Source organism: Fulmarus glacialis, unplaced genomic scaffold (assembly GCF_000690835.1).
Source record: "Fulmarus glacialis isolate BGI_N327 unplaced genomic scaffold, ASM69083v1 scaffold8778, whole genome shotgun sequence".
Taxonomy (NCBI): Eukaryota; Metazoa; Chordata; class Aves; order Procellariiformes; family Procellariidae; genus Fulmarus; species Fulmarus glacialis.
Window position 1 is genome coordinate 85,390 of NW_009226329.1, and position 19,440 is coordinate 104,829.

At 43.4% G+C, this 19,440-nt stretch overlaps 1 protein-coding gene across 1 annotated transcript in view; it reads right to left on the reverse strand.

The window, feature by feature from the left end:
* The window catches only part of PDIA5 (protein disulfide isomerase family A, member 5), a gene marked incomplete at its 5' end in the record, with an annotated part of 89,868 nt that extends 71,858 nt beyond the window's left edge, over positions 1-18,010 (reverse strand). Inside the window, 3 exons of the mRNA XM_009582767.1 lie at positions 627-710; positions 14,629-14,716; positions 17,884-18,010. Of these exons, the coding sequence (XP_009581062.1) occupies positions 627-710; positions 14,629-14,716; positions 17,884-18,010 (299 nt within the window). The remainder of the gene's footprint in view (positions 1-626; positions 711-14,628; positions 14,717-17,883) is intronic.
* Between the last annotated feature and the right edge of the window lie 1,430 nt (positions 18,011-19,440).

Genomic DNA, 19,440 nt, shown 5'->3' on the forward strand with positions numbered 1-19,440 from the left:
GGGGGGGGGGAAGAGTAAGGAAAAAGGGAAGGTGTAAAACAGAATGTAAAGCAAACAGGTTTCTAGGAAATAATTTCCTCCCTGACATTTTAACAAGAATATTTACTAAGGCATAATCTTTGGAGATGGAGATGCAGCTGCTCGGTGTCTCTTAGATTTAACAGTACGCCCACTCCTATTATTTCCAGGAAGAAAATCTCTTGCTGTCTCACAACACTTGCCTTTCTCCACTTACTTTACAAAGTACTATCTCAAGTCAGAAAAGCAAGCATGGAGAGGTGAAGCAACCTGCCCAAGGCACATGCCAGCAGGCATGTGACAGAGAAAGTAAGAGAGCTCAAATCTCAGGCATCAGCCCTGTGCATTGGGTAATTTTAGTCCATTGGGCATCTCTCCTAGGCCCTGCTCATGCTTTTAGTGTACTCTCTTCAACAGCACAATAAATTTATCTCAACTTCTGTCACAACACATGCTTGCAAACTGAAGAAACAGCAATCAATTTCACATGTCACAGGATAAAAAATAAGAAGTTTTCATGCTGCAGCAGTATGGAGCTGCAAGGAGAACAAATGGTCCTAACAGGGGCATCAACAATTAGGAACTACAAATCCCAGCCCAACACTCACTTATAATGGAGTAATTCCACTCCTTTCTCCTTTGAATTAGGATCTACTTTCATCTTCTTGCATAATTTTCGGCTTTCAGTATCACTGCAAAAAACACATATTGGAAGAAAAATGGTTACAAGAAAGGAAATCAAATGCATTCAGTTCTGAAAACTCATTGCTGTGCTTCCTCATCAGCAATCAGTTGCAACTAACAGTAATTTGGAAGCTGTTCAGCTAAGTTTGTGGGACAAGCATTGTGGAAAGCTGCATTAACCTATTTAATTTCTCCATTTGCTTGGTCAGGACACAGTGAACTGTGTTAAAACCACATTCCAAAGCCAGGACCTAACCAGTGGAAAAGGAGACCATTCTAGCATGTCCCAGTACCTCAGCAGATCTTCCTTCTGTCCACAGGATTAGCATAAAATTTAGGAAGTCAAGTTTTCAAGAAGACTGTGCTACTGTTAGGGCGATGGTCAAAGAGCACTGTTTGTGAAAAGATTCAAAGAGAAAGAGCAGGTCAGCTTTTATATGTGGCAAAAGATAACTCAAAACCAAAAAGAAACATCTTCACGGTATCTCCAAGCCCAAATCACAAGTGGCTAGCCTTAAAAAGGTCCTGCAGAAAACAAAAACCAATTCAAATTTTGGAGCCCCAAGCCCAGCAACCCCATTCACTCCAGGTATGAGGGATGTGTCCTGGAGCCACCTGGCAACTGGAGGTAAGGACCACCAGCCACAGCTCCTGAAGGAGGCATGTAATAGCAGACAACCTGCTGGAGGGGGTTTTCAAACTGAACGAATCACTTCCAGCACCAGAGCAGGCTGAGTTGAAGAGAGAAGGGTCATGAGAGAAAACACAATTGCTTAGATGGGCAGGCAAAGGGTCTTCGTGGCCTAACTGCTGTCCTAAACAACGTAGAAGTGAAGCTATAATAAGGATACTTCAAGATGAAGTGAATATGAAGTCAATCAAAGACCTGGAGAAATGAGTGAAACAGCACAACTACAAAGAAAAGAGGATGATTCACATTGAAAAGACTATTCTTTGCATTGACAAACAGCAACATTAAAAAGCTTGGAAACTTGTTCCCAGCAGAGGACAACTTGTACCTTTTACGCAGATAAATCAATTTAGAAAATGAAAACACTGAAAACCCATCAAGTTTAAACTGATTAGAGACACTGAGATGCAAGGGTTGCAAGAGCCCCACCAAATTAAGCGCCACTGCCAGCACTGGTGCTAATTCTCCCAATGTTCTCCAGCTGCCTTTCTGCAAATGTGAGGAACAACAAACAGTAAGTTCGCAGTGTGCTGCAGATGAGAGTGCGGCTTTGTGGAAACTTCCCAAATGCTTATTGTAGATGGAAATGAGGAGGGGGGTGCTATGGACACCGGCATCAAAATCAGAACATTATGCTGAAGACGGAAATGAGCATTTTAAGGAACTAACAAAGCATGAAACTACCTCACCAGGAAGGAGCACCTGTAATCCCAATTCTATAGAAGCACATTTATCTGAAGAGTCTTACTGAATTCATGTCAGTTCTGCTAGTCATAGCCAAAGCTAATCATTGTAACCCATAAACGCTTTCTTTGCTTCTCCAGGAGGCTGGAGATCTGAGCCTGAGAAGACAGTTATTTTCCTGTTGTCTGCTGCATCTTTGTTTTCCCCAGACGGCAGTGAAAGGTGGACCCAAAACATGTCATCCGTTCATTGAATAAAATGAACATTGCTCCTTTTAACAAAACCAGATTACGAAACAAATAACCCGGATTTGGAGCTTTGCCGAAAAGCTGGTTTGCCACGTGGGGTTTGTACAGAAAGTCTGCAGCAACATCAAACCTAGGGGCCAGAAACATCCTATCTTCTCTCACCTGCAGTCCTCCAACAGTCCCAAGGGCTAAACCTAAGCAACTCGAAGGTCAGGGAATCTCAGGAGGAGGCACCAGTTTCAGATCATCCTCCAGTCTTACTCCAGACAGATCTGCAGGCATGTAGAAGCCCTTGTGGCCCTGCTGGAGCTGACTGCCAGACAGCTGACTAAAGTCAGCCCGCACCACAGTCAACATTTGTAAATGCTCTTCTAGACACTCCCAAATGTTTCCAGGATACACATATATTTCTGGCCATCTCAGCCTTGCCAAGACAAATGTTAGGTGATTGAGGTGAACAAGTGTAATGCGGAAATTTACCTCCAGCAACAGGGTCTGTCAAACCCTGAGATGTGCAGACAATTGTTCTGGCATCAGTAGAGGACCAAAATGGGTATCAAGACAATTCTGTTGCTGGTTCTGCCACCAGTTTGGTGCAACTTCAAACCATGTGGGGAAAAAAGTGTAAATTTTCCTTGTGTGTCATTTAGAGATCCAGATACTCATCTTAGAAAAGTTGTGCAAGGTTTATAGTTGAAAAAGGCTACAAAACATTACTACTGAGATGTACCTGTAAGCAAGCAGCTAGCAACTCCTACCACTCCAACTCCTCCCAATTCATTTTCTGTTTGCATGGGTTTCTATTAAAAAAAGAAAGATAAGAACAGCTGTTTCATTGGAAGGAAACGGGATCTAAGCCTGCCCTGCTTTCAGGATTGCTCCATTTGTAGAGATTCATGTAGCTGCTTGAATGCACATCCCTTATCACAGGAAAGAAAGCAGCAGTTTGCTCCAGTATGTCTCTTTACCATTTAGTGGGCAGATTCTCCGCACCACTGCATTGGCAGTTTAGACTGTTTATGAAAGCTGCACTGATGGAAGAGGAGCAAATTCCCAGAATAGGAAGTGTCTAAATGTGTATCAGTAATTTTTTCATGCATCAGTGCAGATTTTTGCACATGCCAGACCCACCAACTCAGATGCTATACCAATGATTCTTTGGAAAAAGCAGAAAAGGAGACATACAGAAATGGCAGAGAGAGACCCGTTCTGCTTTTTCTTCTGCTTACACTTACAGCCAGACAAAAATAACCTGCAAAGAGCAACCTGCTTTGATACCACTTGGTAATGACCATTATCCTTAATAAGAGTAAATATCAACACAGATGCAGTCTCTGCTCTGAGATTTGTCTCTTTTGGATCTCAGCCAACAGCCTCTCTCTGAAGATGAGCTCCTCAACTCTCACATGGGAGAGGGTAATTAGGACTCTGGTTCTTGCAATTTAATTATACCACTTGAAGAAGCAGTGTAAGAGTTTGTTATAAAGACTAGAAGAAGAAAAAAAAAAAAAGAAAAAGATAAGGAAAAAAACCAACAAAAACCCAAAACCTAAAAAGCCAGAAACTACCCCCAAAATCAGCACTCTACCACCCAGGCCAAGACACTCCAGACAAGGCACCAGGCTCAGGAAACACTGGTTTGCGGATGAGGTCAGCCATGTGCCCCCAGCAGCCGTCCTCAGCTGCCTCGTGCCACTCCTGTCCAGAGCAATTTGAACCCTCGCAGGTCCCTGCTCTGCTGAAGGGACCCCTGCTTGGCCTGCAGGCCGTCCTACAAATCACCCGGCTTGATCTCTGTGGAAAATCATCCAAAACGTCAACCTATTTGCAATACCACAAAAGACCTAACCAGCAGCTGTCTCTCTGGTAATAAGATCAAACCTTAAGTGGCATGATGGCATGGCTTCCTTCCACTCCCACAGGCATATTCCCCATGCTTCCCCTTCCCACGAAACCGAACCGGGGCTCCAAAACGCTCCTTCGCAGGAGGAGCAAAGACATACGGAAAAGAACGATAAACTGAAAGATCCAAGTTGACCTAACCAAGAAAGAAGTCTGAATAACAACAAACACGGCGTGCATACCAGGAATACTTCACCCCTTTCCATTCACATCCCCATCTCCTCTACTGGGAGACACTTCTGTCATTTGGGGTTACGATGGAGCTGGCAGGAAGCCCGACTGGAGCGCTCCCTGTAAACCTCTGGGGTCCCCTGTCAGCGTTGGCACGCACAAATCATCACTTTGCACAGGCAGCCAGCTGTTACTGGGGCAGGAGGATGGCGAGGGGCTTGCGAAGGAGATCTGACCTCCTTTGGCTCACCACCAGCGAAGCCAGCACCTGAAGGGGACGTGCCACGGGCGCTCCTCCGGAGCGGCGCAGGATGCTCTCTCTGCCTGTGCAGGGCTGCCCGCAGGCCTGGGAGCTCGTGGCCATAAGGACAGAGAAGCAGTGAGAGATACTGATGGCAGTCCCCAGGGGCAGGAGCAACCCAGAAAAAGGTTTTTGTAGCAATGTGGCAAGGTGATTTGGAGGCAGAAAGAACAGAGGGCAAAGCTAGACAGGAGGAACGCAAAATAAGATCCAGGAGTTTGGCTGCAGTAAGTCCACCTTTTTTTTTTAAAAACAAAACAAGTCCAAGCTGGATGGATCCTGAGTAAGAGAGGGCACCTGGAGGTGGCAGTGCAAAACACCCTCCCCGAGGCAAATTCAAATATTGTCCTGGCAGGTCCTGAAGGCAGCAAGATAAGACCGAACATCCTCAGCACCATCCTCTCTCACAAGCACAAATAAGATTGTCCGCAGCTCCCTAATTATTTCCCTTATCACGTAATGCTGCCCATTGCCTTCTCATCAAGAAGGAAAACAGCCCTACAACCACATCAGCCTCTGGGGAGGAAGGATCTGGGATGACAGTCTGGGATGACTGTTGTCTTAGGAAACGACAAAAATGCCATCCAAAAAAAGTTCATGTCTCCAGTTGCCAATGTAATAGCAGCACGTGCATGTGCTGTGTGGCCACGCCACTTCGATGCCACGGTGCTGGCACCTACTAACACCTTGCAAAGCAGACTGGACCCAGCCTTCTTTTTCATCCGTACCTACAGTGTTTCCAGGCACAAGAGAAGTGATTAATAAAAACACTGACAGCACCAATTTAAGTAACCAGGTCAGTAAATCTGCCTGCACAAAAACTATCTCGCTCCTCTATCAGCATATTACGGAACCACATGTGAACCACAGACCTCACAATCTGTAAACACATTTTATCTCTTCTATCTGTACGTATCTCCATCTGAAATGGGGCTCAACAATCCACATAAATTATGCTTCGGCAGTCCCTTATATCACAGTTGCACCTGTAGACCCCAATGTGATGGAGGCTCTGTTGTATCAGTGGCTGTACAAACACACACTGTCACTGTCCCAACAGCTGGAAGAGATGAGACTGAGCAGGTAAGGAGGAAGAACAGGCTCTGAGAGCAGGGTGATATGGCAGAGCAGAAGCAGGGCTGCCTACAAAATAAGCCTCCCAACACTGGAAAAAGCTTTGGAAGGTACCAGTCAAAACTGTTATCTTGTTACCAGCATGCCCTCTCATAATTGTCTCTGTTGTTTAATTGCTTTCATTCTTTTATGTTATGGTGAAAACCATTGTACAGAGAACAACTCCAGTGATAACTTCAGGGAAGTACAACTGCAATTTCAGACCAGTCCTCAGAAGTGCATTAACAAACAGGGTTTCCCAGCCCAATGCGCAGCCTCTGCAATGCCCTCTGGCTACCTTCCAGAGAATACCCTCTCCAGACAACAGACTGATGAACATCCTAAGAAAGCATGGAGTTGAGATCCTGCCAAACAACTAATTGAGCTCGTGACCCAAAAAAGCAGCAAAAGGGGTGTCAGTGCCAGAAATTTCCTCAAGCCACCTAAAAATAAAAACCACATTTGCACTTGCAAACCTAATCTGAAAGAGGAAGTCATTAACGGCCAGTTTTAGTTAGATGTGCTCCTATGAGGTTTCAAAATAAAAAATGCAATTCATTAGCCATAGTTGGGGACAACATGGGATTTTGACTACGCTCCTTCCAGTCATCAATCCCACCCTCCGACAAGGACTGTGTGATCCATTTACACTACAGCAGCCTGGGTACTTTGCTAACCAAACGAAAACAGACCGACTGACCCCTGCAAAACTCTCCTCCTCTCTGACTGTGGGCATTGCCTCCCCATCGTCCTCCCTCTTCCCACCCAGCCTGGGGTGGCAGCTGCCATAACTACTGCTGCTGACGGTATGTCACATTTGTAAGGCTCCTCATATTCTCTAATGATCCCAGACCTTTCTGTATCACTCTCTTGAGACAGATCTGAAATCAGAGAAGGAAAAAAAATTTAAAATCACTTCTCAAACCATCAGCCTAGCTTGCAAGAGCACTTCTCCAAAGAGCTGTACTAAGCAGCTGCTGGATGGTAATGGCTTACATCTACTCAAACAAAAAGTCCATACGCAGCTCTTGCAGTCAGGCACTTTGATACTATGCTCCTGAGTGGGGTTTAAGAATCTGCAGACACCAAAATAGGAACAGGACCCAGGAGAGATGGATGCAGAAGTAATCAGCACAGGAAGCTTAAAACACAAAATTTGTCTCTGAAAACAAAGCAACATTTTGCCACCATTCTAGCTTCCTGATGGAAATTATCTTATAAAAGAAGTAACAATAGCAACAGGTTTCCATAGCACAGAACAAATGAGCCACTCAAACAATGCAGGTGATGAAAAGCTTGAATCTTTTAAGGGATGGGGGAGCATGAAAACCAAAACCAGAAAACATGCTGCTGGAAAGAATTAAAGATTAGGATTAGCAGACTGACAGGATAGAGTCTCATCTGAATTTAGGGCCTGATTTTCCTCCCTAGAATGCAGCAAAAAGCCTCCCTGTAACCCACGGGGTGATTGCAGCCTTCTGCTCCAAACGCTCCCCTGGAACGTGCCAGGAATGCAAACAGAATAATCCCTGTGCTGCGGAGACCCAGCACCACTTGCCACCCAATATAAATGACTCCCTGTACCTGTTAGTCAATTAGAGAGGCCAAGAATCTATAGGAATGAGATTAAAACGCCACCCAATATAAATTACTCCCTTTACCTGTTAGTCAATTAGAGAGGCCAAGAATCTATAGGAATGAGATTAAAAAGAAGTATTTTCTGAAAATTAAAACCCATGAGATGAATTCTCACTGCAAGCAAGAGCGAGCCAAAGACCAGAAAGAAACCCAAGACAAAAAAGGTAACAGGTATCGTCAAGCAAAAACAATTACGGGAAAAAATCATAAGCTCCAGCCCTGCAGAAAGTCAAGCAGTTATAATGAATGGTACTTTCCATGGAAATATAAATTAGTAAGAGGCACTCGGCAGCCCACATACCTGCACAGAAATAAGGAGCCACATTCACAGGAGCCTCTAAAGACTTTGCAGGAACTTCTAGAAACGCCGAACATGCGAACTCTTTGCAAAGCAGCAGCTTTCCTCATCAGACTCATCCAGACCTCCTCTAACTCACACAACCTGGTACAGGGGAACATTGTCTTAACCTGGGACACAAGATGACTACCACTCTGTCTTTGAGTTTACGCTAACCTAAGGTCCCCGCGAAGGCAGGTTTTGAATATATCACCCACAGGTACACAGACACTGCAGCACATTGTACTGTTCCCTTGGTGCCTGTTTTATGACCTTTAGCTGCACTATTGGCCTGAAGAGGATGCTAGAGGATGTTTTAAATGAAGTATTGAATGCAGGAAAATGGAGGTAACTTCACTTTGAATCTTAGCTCACTTACTCTTTTTACTCTGAAAAGCAGCAACATCAAAGATTCACGGTTAATGAGCAATTCTAGGCAAAACCCATGGAATACACACGGTTAGGATGAAACTGAGGCATGAGCCCAGGCTTGTACAGCCAAGCACTAGAGTGGATTTCAGTAAAACACTCTGCATTTCTGAATTAATGCAATACACCAGACTAAATGGGTTTATGTTAGGAACTGAGAGCTTACTTAAAAAAGGAATTTTTTTCAGACGAGCATAGCACTTCCTGATGGTCACTCTTACAGGAAAATAAAAGGGCTTTAATGTGAATTAGCATTAACCGCGCAGACAGGTTATGATAGAGACAGGAGGAAGGCATTGAAAAATCCATGCCGCAAATGCACAGTTTGCCCATATAAATCGCATCCCCACAAGGACATGTTGTCAGTATAACTACAGCTGCAAACTGTTCCTGATGGACACCTGGCTTACCTCCCCCTGGACCAGCTGCAAATGGAGCCCCTGCTACCTCCCCCAGGCTGGCACCTAGCATTACGTGCCACCCACTCCTGAGCTGCCGCTGCCCTTCACCTTCAAAGGCAACTGTAGAAAAAGTCAGAAATCCCAGACACTGCAAATCTACTTGGATGGAAAGGGTTGCATCAGTGCAAGAGCAGAACTCCTTTTTTCCTTTTTTCTCTCTCCATTAGGATCTGGTCATTTTTATTTGCAATTTCAAAGCTTTTCATCAGCTTTAAAATTCAGCTACAAGGAAAAAAGAAGACTAGACTTATTCTCTTAAATAAATCCTACTTCCGATGGGCTTTATAGGAGTGAAAGTAAAAACTAAAGAGCAAAATGACACTTAATGCCATCTGTACCAGCAACCTTATTTCTGAAATTCCTCCCTGCTATTTCAAGGCATTACACAAATTCATTTATGATTGTGTATGGGTAAAGCATTTCTGTATCAAAGCACTAGGAAATCAGAAATTTGGGAAGGAATATTTAATCTAAAAGGCAGATAAACACATAAATTGGGGGAAATCCTAGAAAAGACAACTACTCATTAGATTTGGCTCTCTCCTGAACCAGCACATGTTTAGATGCATAGCGTTGAAAGGGCTGCTTTACCAGCCAAATTATGATCTTAACCTTTATGTTAAGCGTCATGGGACTGCAACAGTAACAACTAATTACGAGGGATGGGCAATACAAGAATGATGCACAGGACACATAAAAGGGACTACAAGATAGACACACAAAAGCAGAAAAAGTGGGATTAAAACCAACCAAAAATTAGTCAGACATTTTAACCAGATGGCATTTCCTCTTCCTAGCAGTCTGATGTGCTAAAGCCAAGTACACGTGCTATAACAGCAGATGGAAATCACACAGCTTTGTTTATGTTTGAGTCCCACAGTAAAGGGAACCATGCAAGTTTGAGCAGGGAATAATTACCCAGAGCCAAGGAAATGGGTGCTTTTTTGAAAATACCAGTGCACAATTGGGCAGGAGTTATAGTTAATAAAAAACTTGAGACAATTCAGTAACAGGGAAACCCAGGAGCGTTCACTAAATCACATTCAGGATGGAAAGAGCTAGCTTCAACCTCTTGCCACCTCCTCAAAACTGCACCTGACCACAATGCATTTCATAACCTGCCAAACACATTTTCTTCTCTTCAACAAAGCCATTTTACTTTCTTTCCCCTTCACCCAAACCAGTTACACTCTTCCAAGTAACATCAGTCCTTGGCCATCCCACGATCTACCACAAAACCTACTCAAGAAGGCTAGAGGATAACTTTACATTGATTACTCTTCAAAACCAGACCTTGGGGCATCACAAACTGGGACTGGAGCTTTGTCTGCTTTAAAGACAAGAAACAAAAAATTCGTCTTTCACTCAAGCAGTAATTTCATCTTACTGTGTTCCGAGGCACATCACTTTGTACCTTTTACTAGCCACCATAAGGATTTGCCAAGTTTCTGTGAAGCACTGTGGACGCAGAGGCTCTGCAGCACGCACACAGACCGCCCATCTGCCTATGCAGCACACACCAGCTCCACTGCACCCCAACCTGCTGTTACAGTGAGCAGCATCCGAACTCTGAAATCGCACAAAAGGACAAGATACTTTCTTTTTAGCAGACATCTTAAGTCTTCAACTCCCTATGAAGCCCTTCCATTTTCACAATTTCTATCAGCCTCCTACTAAAAATAATTCAGTAATAGTCTTGCTTACATGCCCATCTCAATAGCATCTGAACGCATTAAATGAAGAGCACTCATTTGTGCTGCTGTAGTATTTTTCCTTTCAAAGTTCTCCAATCTCTTTATAAACATTGACTAATGAATCAGGCAATATTTACCCACTTGCCTGGAAAACAGATACACCTTTTTTAACAGCACAAAGTAACAAGAAGTGAGTCATTCACAGAGCCAGGAACAGAAGCTGGGACTCTCAGCTCCTATTAATGTGGTGTCTCCCCAAACACCAGTTTCAAAATACTTGCCCGTAAGATGACTGATCCATCTCTCTGGGACACTCTGAAGACTTACCAACCTGCAATGTTGTGCTCTACCCCTGCTACCAGTTAGCCTCAACTCAGAAATGAAGCACCAGGGATAATACAGAGGAAAGAAATAAATAAAAGGTAGCAGAGAGCTCTCTGTTCAAACCAACAGCAACAAAAAGTAGCCATCACACAGAAGACTCATTTTACCAGGCATTATTAGTTCAATATTCTGTCATCTCTCACACCACTGTTCATTCAACATCAAATGCCTCAGCAAGGACTTCCCAATTAAAACATGGAAAGGCTAGAATAAAGCATATTTTTGTCACTTCGTTTGTGGGTCTTTTATTCACAATTGAAATAGCTTCATGTTTAATTGTGTACAGAGCCACGTACGCTATCTCAGCACATAGGAACAAACAGTGACCACTTTAATGCTGCAAGCAATTCTCATCCTGCCCTTCATCTCTAGCAGGTGGCGTCTATCTGCCTGCGCAAACTGATTGAAATCTCCCGTGAATGAGAACCTTATCTGCAATACTGCACGCAGAGGCTCAGCATGGCCCTGCTCCAGCGTGGCACTTAACACAAGTGAGCCTAACTGTGCAGGAAAGGCAGGCACCCGGCACTTCCCAGCCTTACACCTCCCAAGCCCAGCCACTCTGGGGACCTCTGCTACCCTGCCACAAAGTGACAAATTAAGTGGCAACCTCCTCTACTCCACACTGTCTCAGAAAGAAACCAAGTATTTCCCCACATCATGCTGAAAAACTAACCTCCCTGGTCTCCCCGAGATCACTCAACCTGGAACTGAAAGCTCAAGTCTAACCTCTGTCTCATACCACACACCTAACAAAAGCTGAGGCCAAGGAGCGCAGTTTCCATGTAAGCCAGCAATTCAGGCAGCCCGTCTCCAGCTGCAAACCTGCACGCTCCCCTCCGCTGTATGAAATACAGAACATACTGCTGAGACTTAGCAATCCATAATGATTACCATCAGTGGAGCAGTATGTTCTTCCTTTCTCCTGAAAATGAGGGGAAGAAGGAGAATGACAAGAAACAAAAAAGCACCGCCAATAAAGAAAAAGAAAAGAAAAGCACTGCCGTCATCGCCACAGGGAAGCAGAGACACAAACCACAACTCTGCATGTACGCCAGCCTTGCCAACGCTTGGATCGGAAGGCAAAGAAGTCCACTACAGCAGGATGTGAAGAGCAAAGCCAAAATTCCCTGCTAAATATTGCTGCCAAACAAGCCATTTCTTGTCAATATTTGTAAAACAAATTGAGCCTGTGCTGTAAATATCCCTGCATCTGTGCGCTGTTTGTTTCGGCAAGAAGACTTGCAAATAAGGTTCACAGCATACTTGCAGCGGGAGAATAGCGTGAGCAACTCTGGTAGGACTCAGCTGTTCAGGCCCTACAACTGCCCCTTTGTGACTGGTGACAGACAGCACTACTGCAGCCTCCCTCATATTATCACTGCAATGAGGTGGGCAGCAGTTTGCAGCCACCTGTATACACACCAAAAAAAAAAAAAAGCAAAGGAAAAAAAAAAATCTTTCAAGGGAAGAAAAAAATATTTAAAAGTTACCTCAACACTACGAGATTGATTCAGAATGCTTTAAAGGTTTAACAAGCAGATCAACCACAAAACTTGGTTCAGGCTCAAACCATTTGGTTTTTTGCATGCATTGAAACGTCCTTTGCCACAAGCCAGTCTTCCAGTTCACCTTGCCCCATAAGACAAGTTCACAAATTCTGTTATGACATCCCTCTGTAGGAGGGAGTGATAGAAGAGACATCTCTGACAAATACCCAGCTACAGTTGGACAGATCATCTATTTTTTCCAGGTTCTTCCCAAACGAGCAATCTGAAAGGAAGCACTGCTCAACCCTCAGAGAGGGAATTACAACTATTGCCATGTTACAGCACCCTGTCCACCGCTTGTCACTCGGCAAGTAGCAATCTGATTGTGATCTTACTGGCATCAAAGCAAATTTTGGGAACGTACAAATCTATTTCCAGGTCTCCCAACCTCTTACAGCATGACCTTCAACAAATTTCTTCACACTCTGGGAATAATTCACCTTTCATTACGAATAGGAAGCTTAACTTAAATATTTCCCCACCACGGTCAGAGGAAAGGTACTGCAAGTACCAAGCTTCCTATGAAATGTATTAAAGCACAGGAGGCTGTAAAATACATTTCTTGCAAGTAACTTCCATAACCAAGTTTGGTTTAGACGACAACATTTGGAAAGGGAGAGCGTATTAGGGTTTGATGAATTGAAGTTTATTTTACAGCAAAACCAAACAACACGTTTCCCTCCCCATCACCATCACTTACAAACTCAGGAGCCAAAACTTCCCTGGATTTCAAACTGAAGTCCTAAACACTGAATCTTTCCTTCCCCAACCCAAAACTAAAATCCTGGAAATGGTTATTGCTTAGTTGTATTACAGCAGCATTTTGAAGGGCCAGATGAACAGCCTCATCATTCCAGCAGTTGTACACATGTGCCACGTGCACAGACACACACAGTAGCAGTTAAGTCCCCCAACACAGAGGTGGCCTAAAACAAAAGGGAAACAGAAGACACAAAAAGGTAGCGACCACTCCACAGTCTCAAACGGGGCCAATTAGAAACTAAAGCCAAGAAGCAGGCCCAGCATCCTATCTGCTAGCCATCATTACTGACAAACAAAAATTGTTTATCAATGCTTTCATTAGAAAAGGAGTCTGGATTTCAGAGGTATGCCAGATCTCCACGCAACCTTCTCCTCATTAGGGTCAATACCATTTATTTGCTGGCTTTTCAGCAGGTGGGAAGTGGTACAGGCTTCACTGACTTCCGAGAAGCAGCCCTGCTTTCTGCCAGCGGATGACTTGGAACACCATCCCCATCAGTTGGGCAGAGATGAAAGTGTCTGTGCATTTGGACAAGCCCAGCAGAATGCAAACAGAAGGCAGAAGCAGAGGACTCCACAGGAGACATACCTGCCTGGTGGCAGGGGAAGAGCAAGACACATTAACCAACAACAAAAGCACGTTACTTCGATTTACCAATGACTTATTCTGGGTCACCGCTTGATGGATGGAGGTTGGTTTCAAAAGTATAATTTTAAGGGAGCCACATGATTTTCAGAGCTGATTTAGATTTGTGCACAGCGTACAATTTGTTCACACCATGGCAACCCACCCAAACACACAGGTAGGCAGCAAGCTGTTCCTCTGCAATGCACGAAGGGGAATTTGCCACCTGCAGGCAAAGCTCTCAAAGCTGCAGAGGCAGAGAGGCACTACGATACACACGATAAAACCACAGGCAATGTGTTATTGAGCAGAACCACAGTGGAGGCTTTCACATCTGCAAACCAGAAAGCACACACCTGTTCATTTCTCCCCACACAAGCAACTACTTACAAAAACAAGTTTCCCTGCCTTCACGTTAAAAACTGCCATGAATCTATATAACCACAGAGGAAGTTCTTTAAAAGAAAGCACATTTTATTGAGAAACACAAATGGGTGGACGCTTCAAAACCAACCAAACAGCCCTACTGCTCGTGCAACATTTGCTGTCGGAGCAGAACCGCCTTGCCCTCCAGCTGCGGCACAACATGTGGGATTCCTCCTCCCTTGGCTTGTGGGAAAGCCAGAGCAGTCAGAGTTTCCATGCTACGTGTCCCCCATGAAAGGCGATGCTAGCTGGGGTCTCCAGCTTCAGGCTGAAAAACATGCTGTCAGAGAAGAAGTGACAACAGCCATAACGAAAAAATGATTCCCCACCACTGGTCCGAAGGAAGAGAGGATGGTAAGATGTAGGCTCCCTACAGCTATGAAGAAACTGCACAGAATAATGTGGGTTCAGTTACAGGCAAAAAGTTTCAGAGCCATCAAAAAAGCCAAGTCAGCAATAAAAGCCAAAAGGGGAGAGGGAAAAAATGGAGAAAAACAGCGTGACACATACCCGCAGTCTATCCAGCTTATAGTACCTCGTCCTTTCACCTCCTGGGCCACGCTGGACAGTAACCTGAGTGAGCTTTCTGCAGCAGCAGCTGGAAAACAAAACAAAATAATAATAAAAATAAATCAACAGCAGCATTATTACTCCAGATAGAAAAACACAATGGTGCATTCCTTTGTTCTGAAGCACTGGAATAACATTTTGTCTAATTTGAAGAAACCAGTATGAGAGGGATCACTAAAATCTTCTGTAAACTAGAAGGAATGCTGGCTGTAGCTGAAGTTGGGTGGGTCCTTCCCTCCACCCCCCTTGAACAACAACTGAAATTCATACCTCCAGGGACGCTCCCTGACCTACATTTATGGAGCTATATTGTGTCCTCTCCTGCAAACCGGCTTCCATCCCAACACTGCCTTTTTCCTGTGGCTGGGCATTAACCCGTTTGTACCACTGTCTGCTAATTAGAGCAACTTCATTTAGGACCTTCATCAGCTGTAAGAGCAAGTCATTCAGCATCTCTGCCTGCCTCAATTCTATCCATGTCATACACAGAAAATAACACACTGTTATTCTCATAACAACACAAACCTCACATATAACAAATAAACCCTGGGAGATACCCAAACAGTTGTGAGGAGCTCAAAACTATTAGCAGAAAGCACCCAGAAAAGGTTCTTCCAAGAACTGGCTGTATTATAAATACCCAACCGAGATTTTTTATAATGCCATGCCACATGTGTAGATTTTGCAAAACACTTCCATTCCAAAATGGTCTTATAAATGGGATTAAAAATAAACACAGAAGAAAAATGGGACAAGAGCTCGGGAGAGAAAAATATAGAGGTTCAAACAAGTATCAATTCCCAAAAAAATCCTACCTCGATAAACAGAAAATAGAAACCCAGAGCCTCTTCCAGACCTATTTAAACTGTGCTGCTCCACAACTACTTCAACTAATTGAATGTAAGAACAGCTATATTGGGTGAGACCGAATGCCTCTATAGACCAATATCTTGTCTCCAACATTTGAGAAGGTGAAGGCCTATATAGGTCAGAGCAGACAAGTAGAGCCAGTGGGTAGTGATAGCCCCCTCAAATAATCTCTAAGCCTCCACAATTCTTATCTCAACAGTCTCCTGAGCGAGAAACAGCTTCTTTATATTCGACAGCCTTTGCTTGGGCCTGATGCCATCAGAGATGCCAGCCCACACACATGAGCTCTCAAGAAACTCTCCTACCCCCAATACTGATAACATGCAACTGCCACCTCTCTCCAACACAGGGACATAGACACGTGGGGGAATTCTTCGCATGTACTTAGAGTGGAACAGTTTGACAAACACCCTTTAAAAAATAAGCATTCAGGATAGGACAGACTTGTCCCAGAAGACCCATTAGTTGAGCAGCCCTGGCAGGATAACCAGCTGGTAGGGTGAACTAAACATCTCCTGTAAATGAGGACATCTCCTGAAACCGATGAATTTTCTGCATGAGATAGAAATACTCATCTAGTTTTGCTCAGCTGAGAAGCAAAGCCTTTGTTCCAGCAGTACGATCAGATGCTGGCCAACATCTCATCAAGGCTAGGGGATGTATATCTGGGATTAGAATTGCACCTCCAAATTCCTATCTCTTTTTTCCCCTCCCCTCTTTCTGGGTGACAGTTAGGCAAGAGATTTCTAATTTTTCAAAGGATCGCTGTTCTAGGAAGAAACATTAATCCCACAGTCAGTTCTGCATGCAAAGCTTTAGACTGCTAAAACCAACCAATTAAATAACAAAAACAGAAAAAAGAAATCTCCACAACACGGCTCTTGAACAATGCCCATAGGGCAACATTTATTTGATGAGTGTCAGAGCTGAAGTGTTCTGGTTGTGCTTCTAAAAACGAAAGAAACCACCACTTAAAATATTAAGCATAAAAAGAAAATTTTCCCTTTAAAAAGCTGAATAATACAGATGTCTTTTTTATCTAAAGTGTTCCTTTCAAAATCAAAAAGCGTTAGAAACTCTTTTATGACGTTCACTTTGAACCTGTTACTACAAAACCATCTGGCCAAGTTCAAGTGCTCAAAGCTCCCCACTATAGCAAAACATCAATATTTTAACAAAAATTAAGTCACATATATCATTTTAACTGTTTCAGAATAAGCATATCTTGAGGAAACAAAGCTACTTATCCCAGCACCTGCATATTTTTGTCTGGAAAATTTCTGATATTGGCAGGGGGAAGGAGGGAGGATATCGGGTCACCACACACTGCTCCAATTTGCCACACTATAAACCCAGAACAACTCTACAAACGTCATTGTGTTCAACTGAGATAAGACCTTTGCAACAGGTCAGAAAGAGAGGACCCAACCCCAAAACAAAGCACTGCCCTGTATTGCTTCCCTGCAGGAAGGAAAAGGAAGCAACAACAAATATAATACAGCACGAAGGAAAATCATCTTAGTGACACATTTTACTTCTTGCTGTCTAATGACTTCCACATCCACAACAGCATTCTGCACTTGCGTATGGAGCTTAAAGATTGTTTCTTCATTTTACATGGTGTCACACAAAACAACACACCAAAGCAAACAAGGTGACAGAGGAGAAAAGGTACAGCAGGAGCAGAACAGAGCAAAAGGAAAAGTAAACAGACAGGTAAGAGCAAGACTGAACAACCAGAAAGGAGAGCCTGAATGAAAGAGGGGACAGCAAAGAGATTCAAGGAGACAGGTGGCATGACGTGAAATAAGCCATTTCTCCCTCTTACACAAGCAGCTAATTTTTTTTTTTATATTTTGTTAATTAAAGTTGAAAGACAACCATGGGACACCCAAAGCTGTCAGAAGCAAAGATAGATTGATTTCAGTACTGTAACTATTCATTAAGCCTTTCGGTGTCACAAGGAAATCAAAACTTGCAAACTACTGTGATAAACACACCAGAAAGCCCTGGCTGATAGCTATCACAAGCAGTCAGTTTTGGAGACAAAGCCAGAATAAAGTTCATTTTTGCCAATGTGACAGAGCAGTCAGAAGACCAAATTAAGACAACTCCAATCTTGAAACATCAGGAACCTCCGAGTTAGAACAAAGGACACTGGTCTTGAAGAAGCCCTTATAGTCACACAAGGCAACACTGAATAGAGAGCAAGTAAGGGCGAAAAGCTTAGTCATCTGAGCATGTACACAGGTAATCAAACATGCACACACCTTGCTGGGCACAAAAAGCCGTGACATCAAAAAAAAAAAACCAAAGAGGACTTACCAGATTTGGAATACAGCACTAGTACGTTATTCCGTGTCCTGAGAAGCTTCTTAAAATCCTTGTGGTCACTGATTTTTTCTATGAGTGGAGACACCTTCAACGAGTACACGAACGCCGGCAAGAATGCCTACAGAAACACAAAGCCAGAAACATTAGTAACAGCTTCCACGCTGAGAAACAAAATACAAAGACTGCTTTTGAAATTGCCTTAACCTTCTTCCATAATCTTGAGACACACTGCCTTAAATAAACTATCATATTGATTTGATCAGCAAAAGTCAAAAAAAAAAGAAAAAAAAAAAAGCCATACACAGGACTTGTTGAAATTGGACCAATACCACTCCCAGCAAGCATCCTTAAGTGGAAAGATGAGATAAGCACAACATCAAGAAATATGGTTTTAGTTAAGAAGCCACCCCCTTTAAAAGTTGTTCCCTAGTCAGATAATCAGATAAAAATTCTTATGTAAATGTAATATACTGCAACAAGAGAAGCAGCAAATTACCACTTCAAGTGTACTCTTGTCCCTAGATCTCAGAATACTCTGCAAACTCAATCAAGTACTTCGATATCCCACAGAAGACAGCGAGAGCCATGAAGTTAAAATAACTAACCCATGGTGACATAGAGCAGATGAAGGAAATGAAAACAGAATTTGCAAGTAATCCAGCATCCTCATTACGGCATTAACCACAACCCTCTCCCACCCGGCCTTCCAAAGCAGAACAGGGCTCATGTTCTGGCCATACCGTACCTCACACACACACCAGTGCCTTTGCCACAAGATCAAGTTTGGCTTCCACTGGCCACATGGAAGGCACGGCATTTAATCTCTCCGCATCTCAGTTCTGTATCTAAGCAAAGAAGTGGTTTTTTTTGTTGTTGTATCTTTTAGTCTATTTAAATCATGACCGCTCCAGAGCAAATTCTTTTATCCTACCATAAAGTAAAACTCTTACCAAAATACAACCATAACCTCAGCTGGGGCCTTCACTGCTCGTTTATATTGCAATCATCTTCAATAATAATAATAATCTTATCCATCATGCTATGTTACCTCCCTTCTGCACTGTACTGAATTCATACTAATGGAATGATTATGGGAAGCTTAGCTGGAGAAATTATCTAGTTTACATTCATCTTACAGTAAAACCTTAACACTTAATTGCTTGGCCAAAAGCTTTAGCTCATTTGCCTAACACACACAAGAGGTTCAACGTTTTCTTAATTACAGAACTAATTTTGATCATGTCTCATTCCAACTGGGCTGGAAAACATGTCCAGTGTGGATGTGAAGAATTAAGAGGCTGTTATTCTTGCATCCCTGTATTACAGATTGCAGCATTCAAAACAAGGCACTAAGCCAATCAAAGTCAGAACATGCAGCCCCAGGCACTACACTTCATTACAAATTCAGCTATTTGCAAACACCGCATCACTGAGGCACAGAAAGAAAACCTGCACCTACGGAACATATTTTATAGGTGCCAGGAGTTTTTACATAAGAAAAGGGGAGTTTTGGGATGCACGGGTGTCCTGGTTTCGGCTGGGATAGGG